The sequence below is a fragment of the Passer montanus genome, unplaced genomic scaffold, assembly GCF_014805655.1.
Source record: "Passer montanus isolate IOZ18808 unplaced genomic scaffold, ASM1480565v1 scaffold165, whole genome shotgun sequence".
Classification (NCBI taxonomy): domain Eukaryota; kingdom Metazoa; phylum Chordata; class Aves; order Passeriformes; family Passeridae; genus Passer; species Passer montanus.
In genome coordinates, this window is record NW_024363716.1 from 41,841 (window position 1) to 61,265 (window position 19,425).

Genomic DNA, 19,425 nt, shown 5'->3' on the forward strand with positions numbered 1-19,425 from the left:
AGATTTCAAATTAGGAGAAAGAGTCTCTCTCTTGCCCTTTTCTTTTCTTTTTTTTTTTTTTTTTTTTTTTTTTTTTTTTTTTTTTTTTTTTTTTCCCTTTGCCTTTAGAGGGATTATCAGCATAGCAACAATTTCCTCCCCCTTTCTGGCCTCTTCCCCAGAGCAGGAGCACCTGGGGACATTGATTCCCTCTCACCATCCTCCTGATCCATCTCCTGAGGTCTCTGGCTCAAACCTCCAGCTTCTTCCAGAGGTGTCCTGCACCACATCCAGGTGGGAAGAAGCTCCTCCTGGTTAAAAACCAGGAACAGGCAACTTCCTGGCCAAAAAAAAAAAAAGAAAATCCACATCTGCAGAGACATGGAAATAACCCCAAAATCAACCAAAATGCTCATAGGGCCTGTGAACAAAATAAAATTAAAATAATCAAATACATAAAAAGGTCTTTAATGGTGCAAGGTGCTGCTTGGGCTGAGCACATCCCAAATTTAGGGACAGCCCAAGTTCCTGTGGTGCTTTAGTCACATCTGGTAACCCAAAAGCTGCCTGTAATGAGGGGAAAGGGCATTTACTGTGCCTTCTCTTAAAATATATATTTACAGGACTCCTATTTGTCTCAAACCTCATCATTTCAAAGCAGTTTCTACAAACTAAAACCAGCCACAGCTTCCCCCACCCCTCCCCAAAGTGGTCACAACTTCTACTGCTCGTTACAAAAATTAGATTTTTATTTGTAAATGCCTAGAAAACGTGATCTCTTTTGGGATCCTTCCCCACCCCCTGCCCTCTTGAAAGTTTGTTTATTTCAGTAAGAAATAGTTTAACTGGACAAAAAGCCATCCCCTTCCAGATGAATTCCCATCAGGGTGGGATATCTCCTGCTGATTTCCAGTCCTGGTGGAGAACTTGCAAACTTTGGCCTCTTCAAACCCAGGAGAGAGCAACCTCCACTTCTTCTCCTTAAAGTCAAAGGGAGAGGGGGGGGAAAGCAGAGTTAAAAAAAAATTCCCAGCCAGGGAGAAGTGGACAAACACAGGCTAGATGGCAAAATCCTCGTGGTCCTGGGGGCTGAAGGCAGCTGCCCGCAGCATGTCCAAGGAGTTGACGAGGATCAGGGTGCCCGTGAGGTGCTTCCAGCGCTTGGTGATGGGGTTCTTCATCTTGTCCAGCCCCGTGTGCAGCTCCTGGATGACGTCCCTGTAGCTGTCCCCCATCTGGCTGCTCCAGGTCAGCAGGAAGTCGTACGCCGGCTTCCACATGGCCTGGGGAGAGGGGGGACGGGTGGGAGGGGATCAGAGCTCAGCCAGCACCCCAAAACAGGCACATTCCTGGGAAAACAGCCCCCCAACACCCTCAGATCCCCATGCTCCTCCAAGGGGAGCGTGCTCTGGAGGAATCTCCAGAGAAACATGGCATTGTTTGGGTTGGAAAGGCCTTTACCACCATTGGGCCCAGCCATTAACCTGGTGGGCCTGCTGGCTCAAAGGCTGGACTCCGACACCCTGAAGGTGTTTTCCAGCTGAGAGAATTCCAGGATCTGTGCAGAGCCAGGCGTGCTCCAGGATCTGTGCAGAGCCAGGCGTGCCTGCCTTCACCTTGCTGCCCACCGTGCCGCTCTTGTCGCGGTGTGAGGCCTCGTAAGCCCTTTAAGACCATTAAGGCCCTTGGTAGGTATTGCACTGCTGGCTCAAAGGCTGGACTCCAACACCCCGAAGGTGTTTTCCAGCCAAGGGAATTCCAGGATCTGTGCAGAGCCAGGTGTGCTCCAGGATCTGTGCAGAGCCAGGCATGCCTGCCCTCACCTCGCTGCCCACCGTGCAGCGGTGCGAGGCCTCGTAGGCCCTTTAAGACCATTAAGGCCCTTTAAGACCATTGGGCCCTTGGCAGGCCTCACAGCACTGGCTCAAAGGCTGGACTCCAACACCCCGAAGGTGTTTTCCAGCCGAGGGAATTCCAGGATCTGTGCAGGGCCAGCTGGGCCTGCCCTCACCTCGCTGTCCACCGTGCCGCTCTTGTCGCGGTGCGGGGCCTCGTAGGCGTCCATCTGCTGCTTGGACACCTTGGCCAGCTTCTCGGCCAGCTCCCGCCAGCGCTGGGCCACCTCCACGGCCGTGGTCAGCAGCACGAAGTCCTGGATCAGCCTCACCACCAGCCCCTGGCAGTCCATCTTCAGCAGGGCCTGCGGGACACGGGGAAAAGCATACAGGGAGTCAAGGCCGGGGGTGGGCGGGTGAGCTCCCCCCTGGAGCATCCCAAAAATCCTCCTGCCTCCTTTTTAGTGACAGCTGGGGAAATGAGGCCAGCAGGCTTGGTAAGAGAATAATCTCATTAATTGAACAAAGTGCTGGACCCCTCTGGATGGGGTTTGCAGCCTCATTCTGCAGGCAGCCCCTCCCGAGATGTCCAGGCCCCACCTTAAGCAGTTTAAAGCGTCCCAGGGGCTCAGGACAACAGGACAACAGATGCTTTTAATCCAGAGAACTAATCCAGACTCCACCCCAGAGCTGCAGGATCCTTCAGAGCAGTGGGCAAGGCACAGCCAGGACATTCTGGGATGGGACCTGGACATCAGCCCTGTGCGGGGCTGGACCGGGGTGAGACCCAGGTGAAGACTCCAATACTACAGGACCATTACTCAGCCCGGGATGTTCTTTCTCTTCTCCTCCTCTTCCTGCAACATTTATTGTCCTAAAAGCTGAGACTTTCCACAAACGGTTTTGAAGTGGAAAGAGCAAATGGATCAGTCGGGGTTTTCTAGGTAGGAATGACTTAGCCAGGCAAAAAAGGATGGAGTGGAGTTAGCTCCTGCCTTAAAGTGTCAAATCCCATTAAAATCCCCTCAGAGTGAGATGAAGCTGCAGTAGGGGAGAAGCCCCAGTGCAGCCCTGGAAAAGGAAGGGTTTAATGGCAGTGTTCAGTTTCAGAGGATGGGATCTGACTGCCAGGATCATCATCCCACTCTCCAGGGCTCCCACAGCCTTTGGAGCACAACAGTCCCAGCAGCAGCAACCCCAGACCTTGTGCAAATCCCACCCTGAACCTCAGGAGGGGATCTGATGTTATTAAAAATGCAAATCAAGCCAACAGACCCCACCCACTCCTTCACAGCAGCACGGGGATGATTCTTATGGAAATCACAAGGATATGGTGGTTCCTAAAGTGGCCAGAATCCCCTTTCTGCCCCTCTGGGTCCTGACACCCCCTCCCAACACAGGGGTCTGGGAAAATCCAGGTTTGGCTCTGGGGCAAAGAAGGGTTAAATCCTCCCAGGGGAGACTGCAAGGGGACAGTTGGGGAAGGGAAGATGGGAACAGCTGAAACCACTCCAGCGATTTGCAAAGCAAATGCACGTTGATTTCCCCCTTATCTGCTCCCAGCTTAAAGCTGAGCTGGGTTCTAATCGCAGCCGCAGCCCAGCACGTGCCTGCTCCTCCAAAGCGCTGACACCGGCTTCCTGTGGGAGCCAGGGAGGCCATAAACCCCCTTGTCGAACAAGCAAGGAAAATCCATCCAAAGGAGCCCTCGTTTGGTTTGGCAAAAAGGCACACAGGAGCATTTAGATCACGCACACCTGCGCCAGGACCGAACCACCTCCTTCCTACAGCCCACGGAGCAGCTCCCCTCTGGATCCTCCACCTTCTCTGGATCCTCCACCCTCTCTGGATCCAGCTCCCTCTTTGGATCCAGCTCCCTCTCTGGATCCTCCGCCCTCTCTGGATCCTCCACCCTCTCTGGATTCAGCTCCCTCTCTGAATCCAGCTCCCCCTCTGGATCCTCCACCCTCTCTGGATTCAGCTCCCGCTTTGGATCCAGCTCCCTCTCTGGATCCTCCACCCTCTCTGGATCCTCCACACCCTCTCTGGATTCAGCTCCCTCTCTGAATCCAGCTCCCCCTCTGGATCCTCCACCCTCTCTGGATTCAGCTCCCGCTTTGGATCCAGCTCCCTCTCTGGATCCTCCACCCTCTCTGGATCCTCCACACCCTCTCTGGATTCAGCTCCCTCTAGATTCAGCTCCCTCTTTGGATTCAGCTCCCTCTCTGGATCCTCCACCCTCTCTGGATCCTCCACACCCTCTCTGGATTCAGCTCCCTCTCTGAATCCAGCTCCCCCTCTGGATCCTCCACCCTCTCTGGGTCCAGCTCCCTCTTTGGATCTAGCTCCCTCTTTGGATCCAGCTCCCTCTCTGGACCCAGCTCCCCCTCTGGATCCTCCATTTCTCTGGACCCAGCTCCCTCTCTGTAGGATCCTAAGGAAGGGGCAGACTGAACATCCCCAGGCCTGCCTTTCCAGGCAGCTGGATCCCCATCCCGTGCACAGCCCGGCCTTTAGGGGAGCAGGATGAAGAAGCCACTCCCATCTCCTGCCCGAGGTCAGAGGCAGTGCCTGGAGCTGGGTTAAGAAGGATGGAGCTGCAGGAGATGGATTCCCTGCTCCTTCTGCTGCTCCAGGTGAACAACAAAACAGCAGCAAGGAAAACACCCGGGAGGGCACCTCATCAAAGAGCTGCAAAATCACTCAGAACAACTCTGGGAGAGATGGATGGGTCTGGGTAACTCCAAGACCTACTGATGGCCACAGCACCAGCTGCTGTGCCCTGGCAGAGGTGACAGGACATGGGACAGCACCAGAGCCACGTGGGGATGGGCTGCAAGGCATCACAGACGCCGAGGTGGCAGCCAGAGGGGGAATATTACTGGAAACAGCGGCGAGACACTGGGATTAACTCAGCAGACTTAATCCTCCAGTGGGATTATGCCACAATTTTTTCCATCCTCCTGCCTTGCCCTGGACAAGCCTCCCAGGATATCTGGGTCCACTCAGTGTCTCCATCCCTCATCAGCCAGGTGTGACCTGGGCTTTGCCAGAGCCCTTGGAAATGTTTATTATTTATTATTTATTCCCCTGGGAGCAGCTGGGAACCGGCTCTGCCAGCCCAGCAAAGAGGGTGTTTGATATTCAAATCCCAGTTCAAAGCAGAAACACCTCAACTTAAAAGGCATCCAGGGGAGGCTGAATTTACATCCCAGCTTTGAAATGCAGAATCCCATTTCCTAATGAAGGAAAGCAGCATTGTGGAGGAAAACAGCTCCCCCCTGGGACTTCCTCAAACACAGGGGGTAAAGGCCCTGTGTCCCCAAGGAAACCAAGAGAGCCACGGGGTGAGAGGATGCTCCTGCACAGGCTCCTGGCTCATCATCCTCTCTAGGATACAGGTCAGGTTTTGACCCAAAAAAGTTGTCTCTGTACAAAAGCTGTCTGCCCAAAATAACCCTTGTTTGGGCATCAAACATCTCTCTCACTCACTGTTTTGGCTGTCACCACTTCAAAAATCATCTCACATACTTAAAATACACACTCTCAGCCTTAAATACTGATTTTTTGTCTTTTACCTCATAAAGTCTTGCACTGCCTCCATGGGGTAAGTCCCATGGACATGATGCCCATGTGGATCTCAGCATGATGAGGATGGTGAGGTCCCCCTGGCACTGGTTGCTCAGAGATGTGGCTTCACATCCCTGGAAGTATCCCAGGCCGGGCTGAAAGGGGCTTGGAGCACCCTGGGATAGTGGGAGGTGTCCCTGCCAATGGCAGGGGGTGGGAAGGGATGGGCTTTAGGGTCCCTTCTAACTCAAAGCCAGGGAAACGCTGACCTGCAGGATTTAGGACAGCTCCAGTCCCCCAGCAGCTCTCTCAGACCTGCACACACCAGGGACAAGCAGAAACTCTTGGCAGGAGCCAGGCAGCAGCACATGGATACCTGGATACGGGGAGTCAGAGCAAACAAAACAATGGGAGGGGAAAAAAAATATATCCCAAGCTCGTCTCCTGTGTGACCTTTACAAGTAGCCTGGAGAAGAACAAGCTCAGAGTTTCCTCTGCACAGCTCCCTGCTGCCGTGCCAGGGGCCGTTCCCAGCAGACCTGTGTTTTTCCCAACAGCAGCGTCTGTTGGAAGGATGATAAATGAGAGTCTCTCCGACAGCCAGAGAGGGAGAAAAGCTGTGTCTCAGGGCAGGTCTAACCCCACAGGCCAGGCACCAGGGGCAATGAAATCTTCTTGAATCCATGCCCAGCTTTTTTATCCGAACCATCCATGTGCTGCCTGCTTCCGAGGGGCAGAGAGGAGGGAGGGAGAGCTCTCCCTCTCTGCTGAGTAACTCCTGAGCACATTCCCCCGAGTTACCTTCACACTCCAGTGCTGGTGCCTGATTAGAGAAGTAGTAATTAAAGGCAGATTACTGATTAACCAGTCATCATGACCAGGCTTTTCCTTGCTTGGCTGCTGGTGCACGACTCTGCCACTGGCGTTTTGTGTACTCCACACTGATAAACCTGCTTCTACTTCTCCCTTCCTGGTCCTTTTGAGGGGAGACAACCAACTTTCAGCTGAAATGGCCACACTGGAGCTTAGTGCAGCTGGTTCCCCTTGCCAGAAAGCCAGTCCATTTGTTACAAATAAAATCAGATTTAAACACAATAAAATCCATTACTGCTCCATTGCCATCCCCTGAAACATCATTATTTTCTTCTTTCAACAGGCTCAATCTAATTTCTCCATAGGCTAAGGAGGATTTGACGGCAGCCAGGGGTTTTGGAAGCAGCATCATGCTCCACCAAGAAGGGAGCTCATCCCTTATCCGCAGGCTCAGCCTCACAGAGAGCAGGATTAGAGAAACAAGGAGAATAAAACCTGCCCTGGGACTCTGCTCTCCTGACAGCCACAGGGGAGCAGGATGTTTTCCTACAGCTCCCAGCCCTCCCCTTGAGTCAGCAGCTCCCTGAGCCTTATCTTTCCCTTTGTCTCCCTGTGAGGATTCTCCATGACCTACAGACTGCCTGGGAGCCCTGAAAACAATGGGGAGAGATAAAAGCAACACCTACAGGGTTTGCAAACAGGTAAAGCAAACAGTCCCGGAAGCATCGAGCAAGAGCAGCATGGATTTCATCCAAACAATCATTGAGCCTGATTATTAAAGGAGTAAACCCTCCCTTGGGGGAAACAGGGGGGCCAGAGGGAAGATTTTCCAATCCTGGATCAGGAAAGGTCACTGATGGCTAGGAGAGCCCTGCAACAGAAGCAGCGTTGGTGGCACGACCTGAAAGCTGAAAGTCAAAGCTGAAACGTCACCCCACAGGCCCCAGAGTGGTACCCGGGCACAGGGAACTCTCCAGACAACATTTCCATGAATAACAACGGATTCCATACTCTTCACAACACCTTCTACTCAATCCTTAAATTCCCCCCTTCTCCCTAAAAGGACTGTGGGAACTGAGCTCCTCCATTCAGCTCCAGTCCCCTTTTGCCGTAATTACATTTTGCAAAGCAAGGCCGCCGCTATTCCTTAATCCAATTGACATTTTAAACCATGCTCTTCTCCATAACTCAGTTATTCTGCTCCTGTGGGACAGCACGGAACGGGAGAGAGCTGCAAATCTCTCCCAGACATTTTGCCCTGTATTTTCTTTGGCTCACTTCCTATGAAATGCTAGAAATTATTGTGGAGATGATATTTTGTGAGGGATTTACTTGCTAACGGCCTCCTAGAAATACTGGCAGGCAGTGCTCCTCCCAAATTCCTTCCAGGACATGGAGCAAGTCACACATTTCCATTTGTAATGTATTACACATTTCCATTTGTAATGTATAAAACATCCCAGCTCAGAGGTGCTGCTCTAAAAAAAGGCTCCCCATCCCTGAAAGTGTTTCAGGCCAAGCTGCACAGGGCTTGGAGTGACCCAGGACAGTGGAAGGTGTCCCTGCCCATGGCAGGGGTGGGACTGGATGAGCTTTGATATTTCTTTGAACCCAAGCTATTGTGTGATTCTGGAATTCCAAGCAACTGAGTGCATCCCTCATTATAGCCATGATTCTGCTAAACCAAGATCCCACCCACCACAGGGCTGGACTCCCACCTGGCAGTGCCCAGCAGTCTTCAAGGTGGACTTCACGCTCTAAAGACTGAATTAAGAAACTGCCACCTCCCCTGATGCCTCTGCAGAGCCAGGAACTAAGCCCCCCTCCGCCAGGCCTCAGACTCACCGTCATCAGCTCCTTCTGGAAGGATTTCCTCTCCTTGTTCTCCACGCTGTTGCAGTCCTCCTTCAGCTTCTCCAGGACGGAGGCCACTCGCTCTGGCTCGCTGTCCATCTCCGCCCGGCAGAAGAACGTGAGCGGCAAGTTCAGGTAGCCCAGGGCGTCGGCGAAGGAGCGCCAGCTGCTGAGGTTCTCCATCAGCAGAGTCCTCACCGAGGCGTAGATGTAGGTCAGGAACTTGCAGGGCCTCAGGATCTGCTCCAGCAGCAGGCTGGTGGTGAGATCCGGCCCGGAGAAGTAGCTGGGTTTGACCTTCCCGACCACCAGCACGTTTTTGGTGTGCACAAGGCCGACCTTCCCCTGGTAGTAGCCAATGTACCACTCCTTGGTCCACAGCTGGCCTTTCAACCTGATCTTCTCCTCACTGAGGAGGGCTATGACGTCTCCCTTCTTGTATTCCAGCAAATAGTGGTTCTTGCTCTGCCTCACCACTGTCTTCAGCAGCTTCCCGTACTTCAGGCTCAACACCGGCCGGTCCTGAAAAACCGGATACTTGGCAGTGGCAGCCAGGGGGGAGAGGATGATCTTCCCCACCTCGTTCTTCTTCAGGAACCGCCTCTGCCCTGTGGGTTTGATGGCGCTTTTCGGAGGCGGCTGCGGCGTCTGGACGCAGAACTGGGTCAGAATGGCATCCTGGTCATCCTTGACTTGTATCCTCAGCGTGAAGTCCGAGAGCTCGTTGGGGTCGTGGGACGCGATCGGGAAGATGAGGCGGCTGACCTTGCCCAGCTTCATCTGGAAGCCCCGGACGATCTTGGCTTGCTCGCTGGCCTTCACCTCGTAGTTGGTCATGTTGGAGAACATGCAGAGCTTGAGATCCTGGGGCCGGGAGAGGACAAACTGGTGCTTCCCCCAGAGCTGGAGGGCGACGGGAGCCGGGCTGTGGGATTGCCTGGTGACCTCGTTGACCAGCAGGGTCTTGGGGGCACACTCGTGGCCGAACATGGCCACCACGGTCTTGAAGGAAGGGTGGATGTGCTTGGGGCCGTAGACGCCCACCGTGATCTTCTTGCTGATGTAATCCCACACGGTGTAAGGGTAGAGGATGTTCTGGCCCTGAGCCACAGCCGCGATGTACATGCAGGGCTCCAGGTTCTCCAGCTGCACCTGGATCGTGTCCCCGTAGGAATAGCTCAGCTGCATCGGCGTGTAGGGCCCCTCCTTCATGTCACTGCGCAGGCACTGGAGCCCCACCAGGCTCTTGCTCACCGCGTCGTTCTTGACCTCCGCCGACACCTTCATCTCCAGGATGATGAAGGTCTTCACCTCCATGTTGCTGAGTTTGATCTGCAGGACGGGGCTGATGGTGCTGCACTTGTCACTGTTCAGCTCCAGCGGCGGGTCCAGCATGGCCTTCATGGAGATCTGCTGCGTCTCCCCGGGGCACACGTGGCCCTCGGGCACATGGATGCTGATGTTGGTGTCCGGCAGCTGGACGGCCCCGCCGGAGCTGTCCAGCTTGCACACAATGTTGGTCTCCACCGGTTGCGTCTGACCCCAGCCAGGATTTTGGCCAAGCAAATCCAAGTCATGGCAAGACCGAGCCAGCTTCCTGTGGTTCAGCCACGCTGTCCTAAAATCCTCCCTGCTCTGGAACTGCTCAGGGGTGGGAGACTTCAAACCGCTGAAGAAACCCGACGACGCCGGCGTGTCCGACTTGGCCTGGAGGACAGACAGCTCGGACAAGCTGTAGGAGCGTTTACTTCGGAAGAAGGGGTTGTCCCTTCTCACGGGCTGTTCCACATCCAGCCTGTTTGTGGAGGGAAACTCATCAAAAAGGTTCCCCAGGCTGCTGGTGGGGAGAGCCGCCGCGGGAGCCGCCGTGTCAAAGAGCAACAAATCCACGGCCGCGCTGGAGTCGGACTCTTTGTCCGAGCCAGGCGCTGCTTGCAAGTTCCCGTTCAGGAACGGGTTGGTCTGCACTCCGTTCAGGAAGGGGTTGTTGTGGTAGGATTTGGCAGAGTTTCTCTTCACATCAGTCCATTCCCCGAGCAGGTCCAACTCCTTGACGCCCTCGTCGGGGCTCTCCAGCAGGTTGTCGATGACCCCGCTGTCGGTGAGGGAGGAGTTGCGGTGGTTGACGGGCTGCACGTAGGAGGATGGGATGTAGCCCATCTCCGTGGTGTTGTGGGCGTACCACCACTCCCCTCCCGACGTGTCCAGCACGTACAGGTGGTCCCCCTTGGAGAACTTCAAGGTGGTGAAATTTGTGGGGCAGTAATCCTTAATTGCTACGACTTCCTTCGCGTTCCCGAAGGACGTGGGGTTGTCCACCAGCAAGGCACTGGGAGAAGGCACTGCAGGGGCAAGGAAGAGACAGCACTGTGAGAGATGCTCAGCAGAGTCACCACTGACTTGGAACCCTTTATTCCAGCTCAACATTCCATGCTGTTTTAAGTGATTAAGGTAGTTTTGGGATCACTGAATCATTAAAGCTGGAAAAGGCCTCCAAGACCATCGAGTTCAACAACTAACCCAGCACTGCCAGGTCCACCACAAAGCCATGTCCCCAGGTGCCACATCTATGTGTTTTCTGAACATTTGAAGGTCCACTAATTCCCTGGGCAACCTCTCAAGCCTGCAGGTATTTTTCTTCATAAATTTTTTTCAAGAAAACTCCACTATTTCTGGTATATTCACACCTCTCTTCCCTTGGGTTTATCCAAACCCAGGATAACTCTCGCTACAGGCTAAAAGCCCTCTTGCACTGCTGTAACTCCTCTCCTGCACATGTGAAACATGCCCAGAGAAGCTGTGGCTGCTGCTGAATCCCTGGAAGTGTTCCAGGCCAGGTTGGATGGGCCTTGGAGTAACCTGGGCTAGCGCAAGGTTTCCCTGCTTTCAGGTCCCTCCCAAATCAAACCATTCTGTGGTTCTGAAGGTTACCCAGTTTGAACCCTCACAGAATCCCACACCTCCCTCCAACACTGCTGTTCTGGTCCTGGCAGCATCTCCAGCCTTCCCTGCAGAAGTGCCAGTTCTGCACTGTTTTCTGCCAGGGGATCCCAATTTACACCCAGGCTGGGTTGAGCACACAGTGCCGCCCTATTTATTTGCTTTGCTCTCATTTTCAGGACGTGTTTCTGTAAAAAGCACTAAAAACAAGCTGCAGATGATGTTCCATCAATGGTTAAATGTGTGCTGTCTCCCTAGAGAGTCTGAAGAAAACAAGGAAAGCTGGATTTTAACCAACAGGGAGCTAGCTGCAAGGGAACTGGGACAGCACCTGCTTCAACAGGCTCGAGAGCTCTCTGGGAGGAAAAGGGAGTTTAGAAAACACAGGAAGCCCTTTAAATCCCAGAGACAAAGGGATGGGAGCTCAGGCTGCACCTCCCTGCAGTCTCCACTCAGCACTTCTCACCCACGGAAACAAGGCAAGGGAAGATACAGCTGAGCAAAGAGAGGCCTGTAAATATAGCCTGGGGGGTTGAGTATTGGAAGGAGAAGAGTTTTGTACACATCCTGAACACCTCATCTGCCAGCAGGCAAAGGTGTAGGGACATTAATCCAGTGCAAAACTGCACAGAAACTCTAAATTGGAATTCCTCTGGCAACCTGCTAGGTTGGAAGCTGCTGTTAACTCAGTCATCCTGCAGGACATAGCATTTTTGGTGTAAGATCAGACAGGCAAGTGGCTGTTCCCTTGTCCCTCCAGCTGGGCATGCAGGGGTTAACAGGGATGTGCTGAAACCCCTTGGAGAAGAGGAGCAGTTCCTAGTTTTGCATTAAAACCCATCTAATTTGCAGCAAGTGTTTGAAGTTCAGGTGCTACACCTGCAAAAACAATCTCCTTTGTGCGTGTTTACTTTCAAGGCCCTCAGCGCTCTCCAGCTTCCACCTGGAGTTTTTCCCTGGGATGCTCTCCTGCCAGGGGAGCAGCAATTCCCCTCCCACCTGACCACAGCTTTTATGCTGGGTAACACAGCATAAAAGGAAAACACAGCAGGGAAAAAAAAAGCAATAAAAGGTGAAAAAAAAAAAAAGATTATTGGAGGAGCAACCTGCAGGCTCCTGTCACTGTCATATTTTCTGGAAAAATCCCTTCACCAGGATTTCTCTCCTGGGAAGCTGAGAAGCCTCAGAGAAAAATGAAAATAGTAATTATCTGATTTGCTTCTCCCATGTTTTGCTGCTTTGGAATGTGGTTTGGACATTGTTCACCAACAGGTGCATGTTTCACTGGTTTCATGTGAATTGTTTTGACTCAATGACCAATCATGGTCAGGTTGTGTCGGGACTCTGGAAGGAGGCACGAGTTTTCATTATTATCTTGGAGCCTTCTGTCTATTCTTTAGACTAGTTTAGTGTAGCATTCTTTAATATAATAACATAAAATAATAAATTAGCCTCCTAAGAACACGGAGTCAGATTTCATCATTTCCTCCCTTCAGTGGGGGACCCTGAAAACACCACAGGCTCCCAGCGCTGGGCAGAGGGAAACACCTTTGTCACCGCCTTGCTGGCATCCCCGAGCCCTGCCAGGGGGTGGGGATGGCCTGGAATGAGGAGGGGGGTGAAGCCCAGGCACCTTTGACGTCGCAGAGCGTGGTGGTTTCAGCAAAGCCCTCGCCCAGGTCGATGAGCGTGCCCTCGGACCTGCACCGCGGGAGCCCTCCCGAGTTGGCCGCCCGGATCCTCTGCGCTGCCATCTCCGCTCCCGGCGGGCACTACATGGCCATGGCCCCTCTGCCGGCGATGGGGACCCCGCTGTCACCTCGGGGAACCAGCCTGGGGGAGAGAGACAAAGGCCAGCGTGTTAGAAAGGCTCCGGGTGCCCCCATGGCTGATCCCGTGGTGCCGATACAGGAGAGCCTGTCCTGCTCTCCTTAAACCATCATGGAACACGACCTGGATGCTCCCAGGGACCACAGTGCTGCCTACAAACCCCTGGGGAACTGTGGGAACCCAGGGCATCTCCCTGGATGCCCTGGATGTCTCAAAGCCCTGGCAGGGGCTCGGAGACCCTGACAGGAAGCCAAAGACACCTGGAAATTCGATCTTAACTCATGGAGCAAATTGCCAACCTGATACGAAGAATTACAGGCCACAAAAATTTAAGTAGCATAGTAGTAGCAATCGCAAGGACAGCCTGGTCCTGCATGATGCTGGACACAACCCCACCGAAGCAGCCCTCTGGCCTTTAGGAGTTTTTGGGAATACGCTGCTCCCAGGACTGTAAACTGGTCCTTCTCCCCATTTCCCAAGCATTTTCAGGTTGCTGTAACACAATTATAAAACCACCAAGCACCAGGCTGCTGTGGGAGCAGGGGAGACCCACAGGACTGGGCTTTTTCCCTGTTCAGATGGATCACATCCCTCTCTCCCACTGCAGCATCTCCTAGGATGGGGACTGGCTCTTCCCACTTGCTCTCTGTGTCTCTCCTCTCACCCAGCCAACCAGGCAGAGCAACACCCCTTCCTGCAGTGAATACAATACAAATAAAGGAAAAAATAAGGAAAAATAAATTTTTCCCTCTTTTTTTCCCAGAAGCACTCACAGAAACACTTCCAGAACCCCTGTGGAAGAGCAGCTGCATCAGCCCACTGGAGCTGAGAGGAAAAGGAGCCCGTTCCCACAGGACACGCCGACCACCAACGTCGTGGCTGATGCAAGCATGGGCAAGAGCTCCCCTGACGTCACCCGTGTCCTCTGGAGCTGGGACAGGGGCCAGATGGGCCAGGACAAGCATGGAAGGCTGAAGGCATGGCTGGAGCACAGCCTGAGCCAGGAGTTGCTACTCCAGGTTTGCACCAGGGAGCGGGAATGCTGTCCGGTGTACTTGGGATCATCCTGGAAATTCTGGATTCAGCCCCTGCCTCCTGCTCCTTCAGAGCTGCCACAAAACTCCAGCCTGGCTGCAAAACACCAGCAGGTCTTAACCACAGAAGTTTTAATTAAAAGTTATACCCAAATCCCTTGTTTTACAAAGGGATTTTCATCCCCTCCTAATGCTGTTCTTCCTTTCTCCCCCTCACATGCTATTTTTTTTCTTTTCCTCTCTCTGCTTGAAAATGAAATCCAACAGAAAATAAGAGCCAGACCCAAATTCCTTAGGTGGGAATACAGAGCTGATGTCTCCTCCGGCACTGTGAGGGGGAGCAGCAAGTCCTGAAGGATTTGGTGCCCTTTTCTGGAATGCAGCAAGAGGAAATTTGCAGGGGAGAGCCTGAGCAGGAGATACTCCAGCCTGCTTGAAATGCTTCCCAAGCCATCCCCAGGGCTGGTATGCCGGGAATGTGGCTGGCTGGAAGGGATGCACCGGGCTGCAGCCAGAAAAGGGAAGGGAGAACTTGTGTGCAAACATTTCCCCTTGGAGGAGAGCCTCCCCTCCTGCCGGGTCCTGCTGGGAGCAGCTCAAGGGGAAAGGGTTCGGCAGGGAATAAACACAGGGAAACCAGGCTCTGAGTCAAGGCTGAGCTTATCAGAGCTCAGGGACAGGTAAGAGAGGGGACCTGGGGCTGCTGCCAGGGGCAGGACAAAGGAATAACCAGGAATAAGCAGGAATAACCTCCAGCAGGCAGCAAGGAAGGGAGGAAGGATGCTGCCCCTGACTGGCACTGTTCACCATCCACCCAGTTCCACCCATTTGGGATTGCAGCTTTTCTAGGTGGTGTGGAAAGACCCCAAACACACAGGGCCTCCCTCTAGAGACACCACACCTCATCAATTTTTCTGATCCTTGTACACAATCTTGTTAAAAAATAAAATAAAGCAAAATAAAGTAAAATAAAGTAAAATAAAGTTTAAAAATATATAAAAATAAATAAAATAAAATAAAATAAAATAAAAAAAATAAAATAAAATAAAATAAAATAAAATAAAATAAAATAAAATAAAATAAAATAAAATAAAACAAAACCACTGCGGCATCCCAAAATTCCCCGCTGCTTGGGCAGCACTGCACAAAGTAGGAAAAAAACCAAGTGTAAGCCATGAATATGTTTTGAAACACCTGCCTGCTGGTCCAGCATCAAATGAATTTTATATTAATTACAGCAGCTACAGCCCTGACAGCTCTCACTGACATATCCACAAGCCTGGAATTTGCAGGGATGCTTCCCCTCCACCTCTGTTTATATAAGGAGATGGGAAGCTTCCTGCTAAAGGTCTCTGACAGATGTGGCTGTGTGGAGAAACAGCTGGAAAAATCCCCTCTGCATGGAACCCTGAGGCCTCAAAAGGCAGTGGGAATCTACACACAAAGGAGGGAGAATGGGAAGGTATTTCCTCCCCTGGCAGCAGCATCCTGGATCTGTCAGTCCCTCCTGGATGCAGGGATGCACACACACACTGAAGGATGGCTGGGTTTGGGATGGGAGCCCTGTTTCGGAGCTGGGGATGGACCCAAAATGCTCCTGAATGCAGAGGTAACCAGCAAAGCCTCAAATCCAGACTGTGTGAGGATAAAAGGGATACGTGGGGGGAAACAAAGGGTGGAAGGGGCAAGATTTGTTTAGAAATCACCGAGACAATGGTCTGCGAACTCCTCTGAAAGCACTTTTAAATTTAGCCTGGGGTTAAATATAGACCAGGGGAAAACCCAGCCCCATCTGTTTACCCAAAGCCACAAACAGCACCCGAATGAATGGTGGGGGGAAGGAAACCAGTGGGCGACCAGAGCACACCCTGACAGCGCCAGCAGCTCCTCAAAGGCACCCACACCTGCTTTTCATGCTGGATTTTCCCTCCCATCAGGGACAGGGAATGCTGCAGGGACAAATCCAGCCCTACGAGCCAGGGGGACCTGCTGCCTGCTCCCCCCATCCCAACAAATCCAGCTGCCTGCATCAGGGCCCCACAGAGGTCACAGTTTTCTCTCCCAAATCCTAAGCAGGCTTTGCTGGGAGCTGGAGAAAGCTTTAGGGGAGCCCTGGGGAGCAGATTTCCATGGGTGCATCCTCACAGCTTCCTGGCACGGATGGTGCTTGCCCCTGGATTTAACCTTCCCTGGGGAGCCTGGGCAGTGCCCAGCACCCTCGGGGGGAAGAACCTTTTCCTAAAATCCAACTGATACAGCTCCAGCTGCTCCCTCAGCTCCCGCCAGGCACGGAGCAGCAGCAGGTCTGGGGCTGGTGACAGTGGCACATCTACTAAAAAAAAAAAAAATACTCACTAAAACTTCACTAAAAACGAAACCAAATCTTTCCTGCAGCACGCAGCTGCAACATTTCCTGGCGCGCAGAGGCATGGAAAAGGTTAAAAACAACTTCTGCAAAACGTCTGGTACAACTTATCCCAGAAATGCAACTGCAGGCCCAGGGGAGCCCTCCTGGCACAGGCAGAGCCCCGTCCTGCCCAGCTCCAGCCATCATTCCTGATGGGATCACGGGACAGACCCACCTCTGGCTGGATACTGAGCTACCAAAGACACAGCACGGGCACCCAGCCATGCTGGCCAGGGAAAAGCTGTTTGGGAAAAAAACCAAACCCACGTCCTGGAGCAAAGAAATGCAATAATAAAACCACGGGAACACCCAAAAGTGCACGGCCCGAGGGTGGGAAGCAGGATCTGCTGCTGGCCAAGGGAAGGTTCTCTCCAACAAGCACTGCTGGGGTGCAGGTGGGAAGGACCCCTCCAGGAGCCTCAGTGAGGGGAAATCCCAGGAATGTGGGCTGATAAGAGCCAGGAGGGCTGGCGGGGCTGGGCGGTACCAAGCACCGCCAGGGCTGGAGATGGAGCCACGTCCTTCCAGGGGCTGCCAGCAGCAAAGGGAGCAGCGCACATCCCTGCCCATCCCACACTCCCAGCCCTCCCTCTTGGGATGGAGCGGCAGGGTCCATCCCACCAGGACATCCCCATGTCTGTGGGAAGCACAAGGATCCACTGAGACACAAGACTGGTCAACTCTGTCATAACCACCACCCTGCATCCCTGTTTTCCCTGGAAAACCCATTGAAAGGCTCTCGAGACTGTGGTGCGAGCTCAAGGGAAATCTCCCACCCTACCCTTGGCCACAAATTGAAAATTGGAGAAAAAAAGAAGGAGCTTCCAACCAGTCCCTCATCATCCTCTCCCCACAGCAGAGCCAAGATCAACCCCAGGCACTTGCTGCTTTATGGCTTTTTATTTGCATTTTCTTTCTCCAAAGTCAAGTTTCTCTGGCTCTCTTACAAACACAGAAGTGCTTTTGGAGGTTTCTTTTAAAAACAGTCGGCTTTGCTTGGATATGAGCAAATTTAAACTTTTTCTAGGGAGGAATTCATGTCCCAGAGCCACAGCGCTCCCCACAACACTTGTTCCACACAATGAATTTACTGCAAATGCTGCTTTTATCAGTCACAAAACCCCAGGTAACTTAAATCCATGGAAGCAGATGCAGAAAAGACCCCTCCACACCCTGGGGACACCCCAGCCCTGAGGGAGCTGCTCAGGGAGTGCCAGATGACACCAACCCACTGCAAGGTGCACTGGCCTACAAAAGAAGCTGTAAACAGCCCCAGAGCGACCGAAACGTCCAAATTTTAGCAAAGAATCTGATTTAGGAACTTGGTCTTGCCCTGTGAATTCTTCACCTTCAAGATCTCCCTCATGGCTATGGCACAACACAACGCTGGCCCTTGCTGCCCAGTGGAAAAGGATCCCACCACCTCAGGAATTCCCTCCTTTTCCCATGCTTGCACTGACAGATCTTCAGGCAGGTGGAAAAACACAACGTCCTTGAAACTGGCACCATCAGCACAGCCCCACCCAGGTCCTCTGCAGCCTCCTGCAAGGCTGGGATGGCTTTGGAAGCAGCTGGTGGCAAGGAACAGACCCATCACCTTGTGGCTCCTCTCCTGGTGATCCAGGTCTCTTCCAGGAGCCTTGCTGGAGGGGATGGGTGGGGAAGAGCTGGCTGCTGTTGAGATTTTCCCCTCAGAAGGCCGACCCAAGCATTCTCCAGGTGTGATGCCAGCCATGCCCCGTGATTCCTGACCCCGCTGCCTCTCTCTTATCTCCTCCTCCTCCTCCTTCACCGCTTGCGCTCGCCACAACAACGCTTTCATCTTCCAAAAAAAAGGAAAAAACCCACCCAAGCCAAGCAAAGATAAAACCACCCCTTAAGACAACACCACAGCTCTTTGTACCAGAAAGAACAGCCTGGTGTGAACTCACACGTCCGTCCCAGCACGAGCCTGCTGGAGCTGCCAGGAACACAGCACACAGCGCTTTTCGTCCCTTTCCCAGCAAACAAGAAGGGGCTTGTGGAAGCATGGGGACCTCCCACCCCTCCTGCAGCACCCTCACGTCGCAGGGCTTTGCTTTGGAGCCCATTCCCACCGTGTGATGAGGGAATGGCTGCACCCAACGCCCGGCCCCGTGCCCTCCGCTCCCTGCCAAGCCCCATGGAAAAATCCCGCCCTCGAGCTCCAGCTTGGCTCAGCTCCTGCTGCCAGGCAAGGGCAAGCCAAGCACGGCCAGGCTGATGGAAGGGAGGGGAATGAAGGCAGTTTTGGCTGAGTGTGTGCTGCTGGTGCCTGGTGTCCTGCCGGGGATGTCATCCCTCACAGGCAAAGCAGGAAGGACGGGAGAGCTTCCTTTTATAGCAGCCACTCTGGAGCACGAGTCCCCCTGGATATCCATCACCAGCTGCATGAGACTTAAATATAAATTAGTCTTGAGGGTGGGAAAAGGGAGTTTTCCCTGCAGGACCTCCTGCTGCTGCCCAGCACTGATGCCATGGCACAGGAGGGTCCTGGAGATGCAGGCACCGCCCTCGAGCACCCACAGCAACCTCAAAGCCCACCCCAAATCCCTGGAAACAGTGCTGGCATGGAAGACGTTTAAAGAACCTGGAAGTGCAGGAAGGTGCTGGAGGTGCTGCACAGGGCAGGAACACCTGTGAGGTTCACAGGGCCACAAAAAAGCTTTTCCTGGGACAACAGCCCAAGTCCTCCTGCTCCACAGCCACAAAACCACGACATGCACGCCTGTCCTGATAACACGGGGAAGTAAAGAAAGCCAGACTTGCTTCCATGATTCCAACACTTCCACGGGCTGCAAGACCAGCCACCCCCTCTGGCATTCCCGAAACAACCAAGGCAGAGGGATGTCACCAGTGGCACTTCCAGGAGCAGATTCCTGCATTCCACAGAGCCGGGTAAAAACCCAGAGGTGCTGGCTGCCCCAACATCTCTTGGTGAGATCAAAGGAGACCACAGTGGGGACTGTTCTGCAGCCTTGCCCTCTTGCCCAGGGGAGGGCTTGGTCAGTCCTTCCCTGGACCCACAGACATTTCTGTCTCCACAATGTCCTGCAGCAAGGAACTGCACAGATGGGCTGGAAGGCAATGGGAAACTCATCTCCACCAGGAACAGGGTCTCATCTGATGTCCAGCACCCCTCGTA

The 19,425-nt window shown here is 53.2% G+C and overlaps 1 protein-coding gene across 1 annotated transcript in view; it reads right to left on the reverse strand.

The window, feature by feature from the left end:
* Window positions 1-713: 713 nt before the first annotated feature.
* The window catches only part of SH3BP4 (SH3 domain binding protein 4), a 43,009-nt gene continuing 24,297 nt past the window's right edge, over window positions 714-19,425 (reverse strand). Inside the window, exons 2-5 of the mRNA XM_039703610.1 lie at window positions 12,625-12,824; window positions 8,043-10,393; window positions 1,991-2,179; window positions 714-1,262 (exon numbers count right to left, since the gene is read on the reverse strand). Of these exons, the coding sequence (XP_039559544.1) occupies window positions 1,038-1,262; window positions 1,991-2,179; window positions 8,043-10,393; window positions 12,625-12,745 (2,886 nt within the window). The 5' untranslated portion in view covers window positions 12,746-12,824 and the 3' untranslated portion in view covers window positions 714-1,037. The remainder of the gene's footprint in view (window positions 1,263-1,990; window positions 2,180-8,042; window positions 10,394-12,624; window positions 12,825-19,425) is intronic.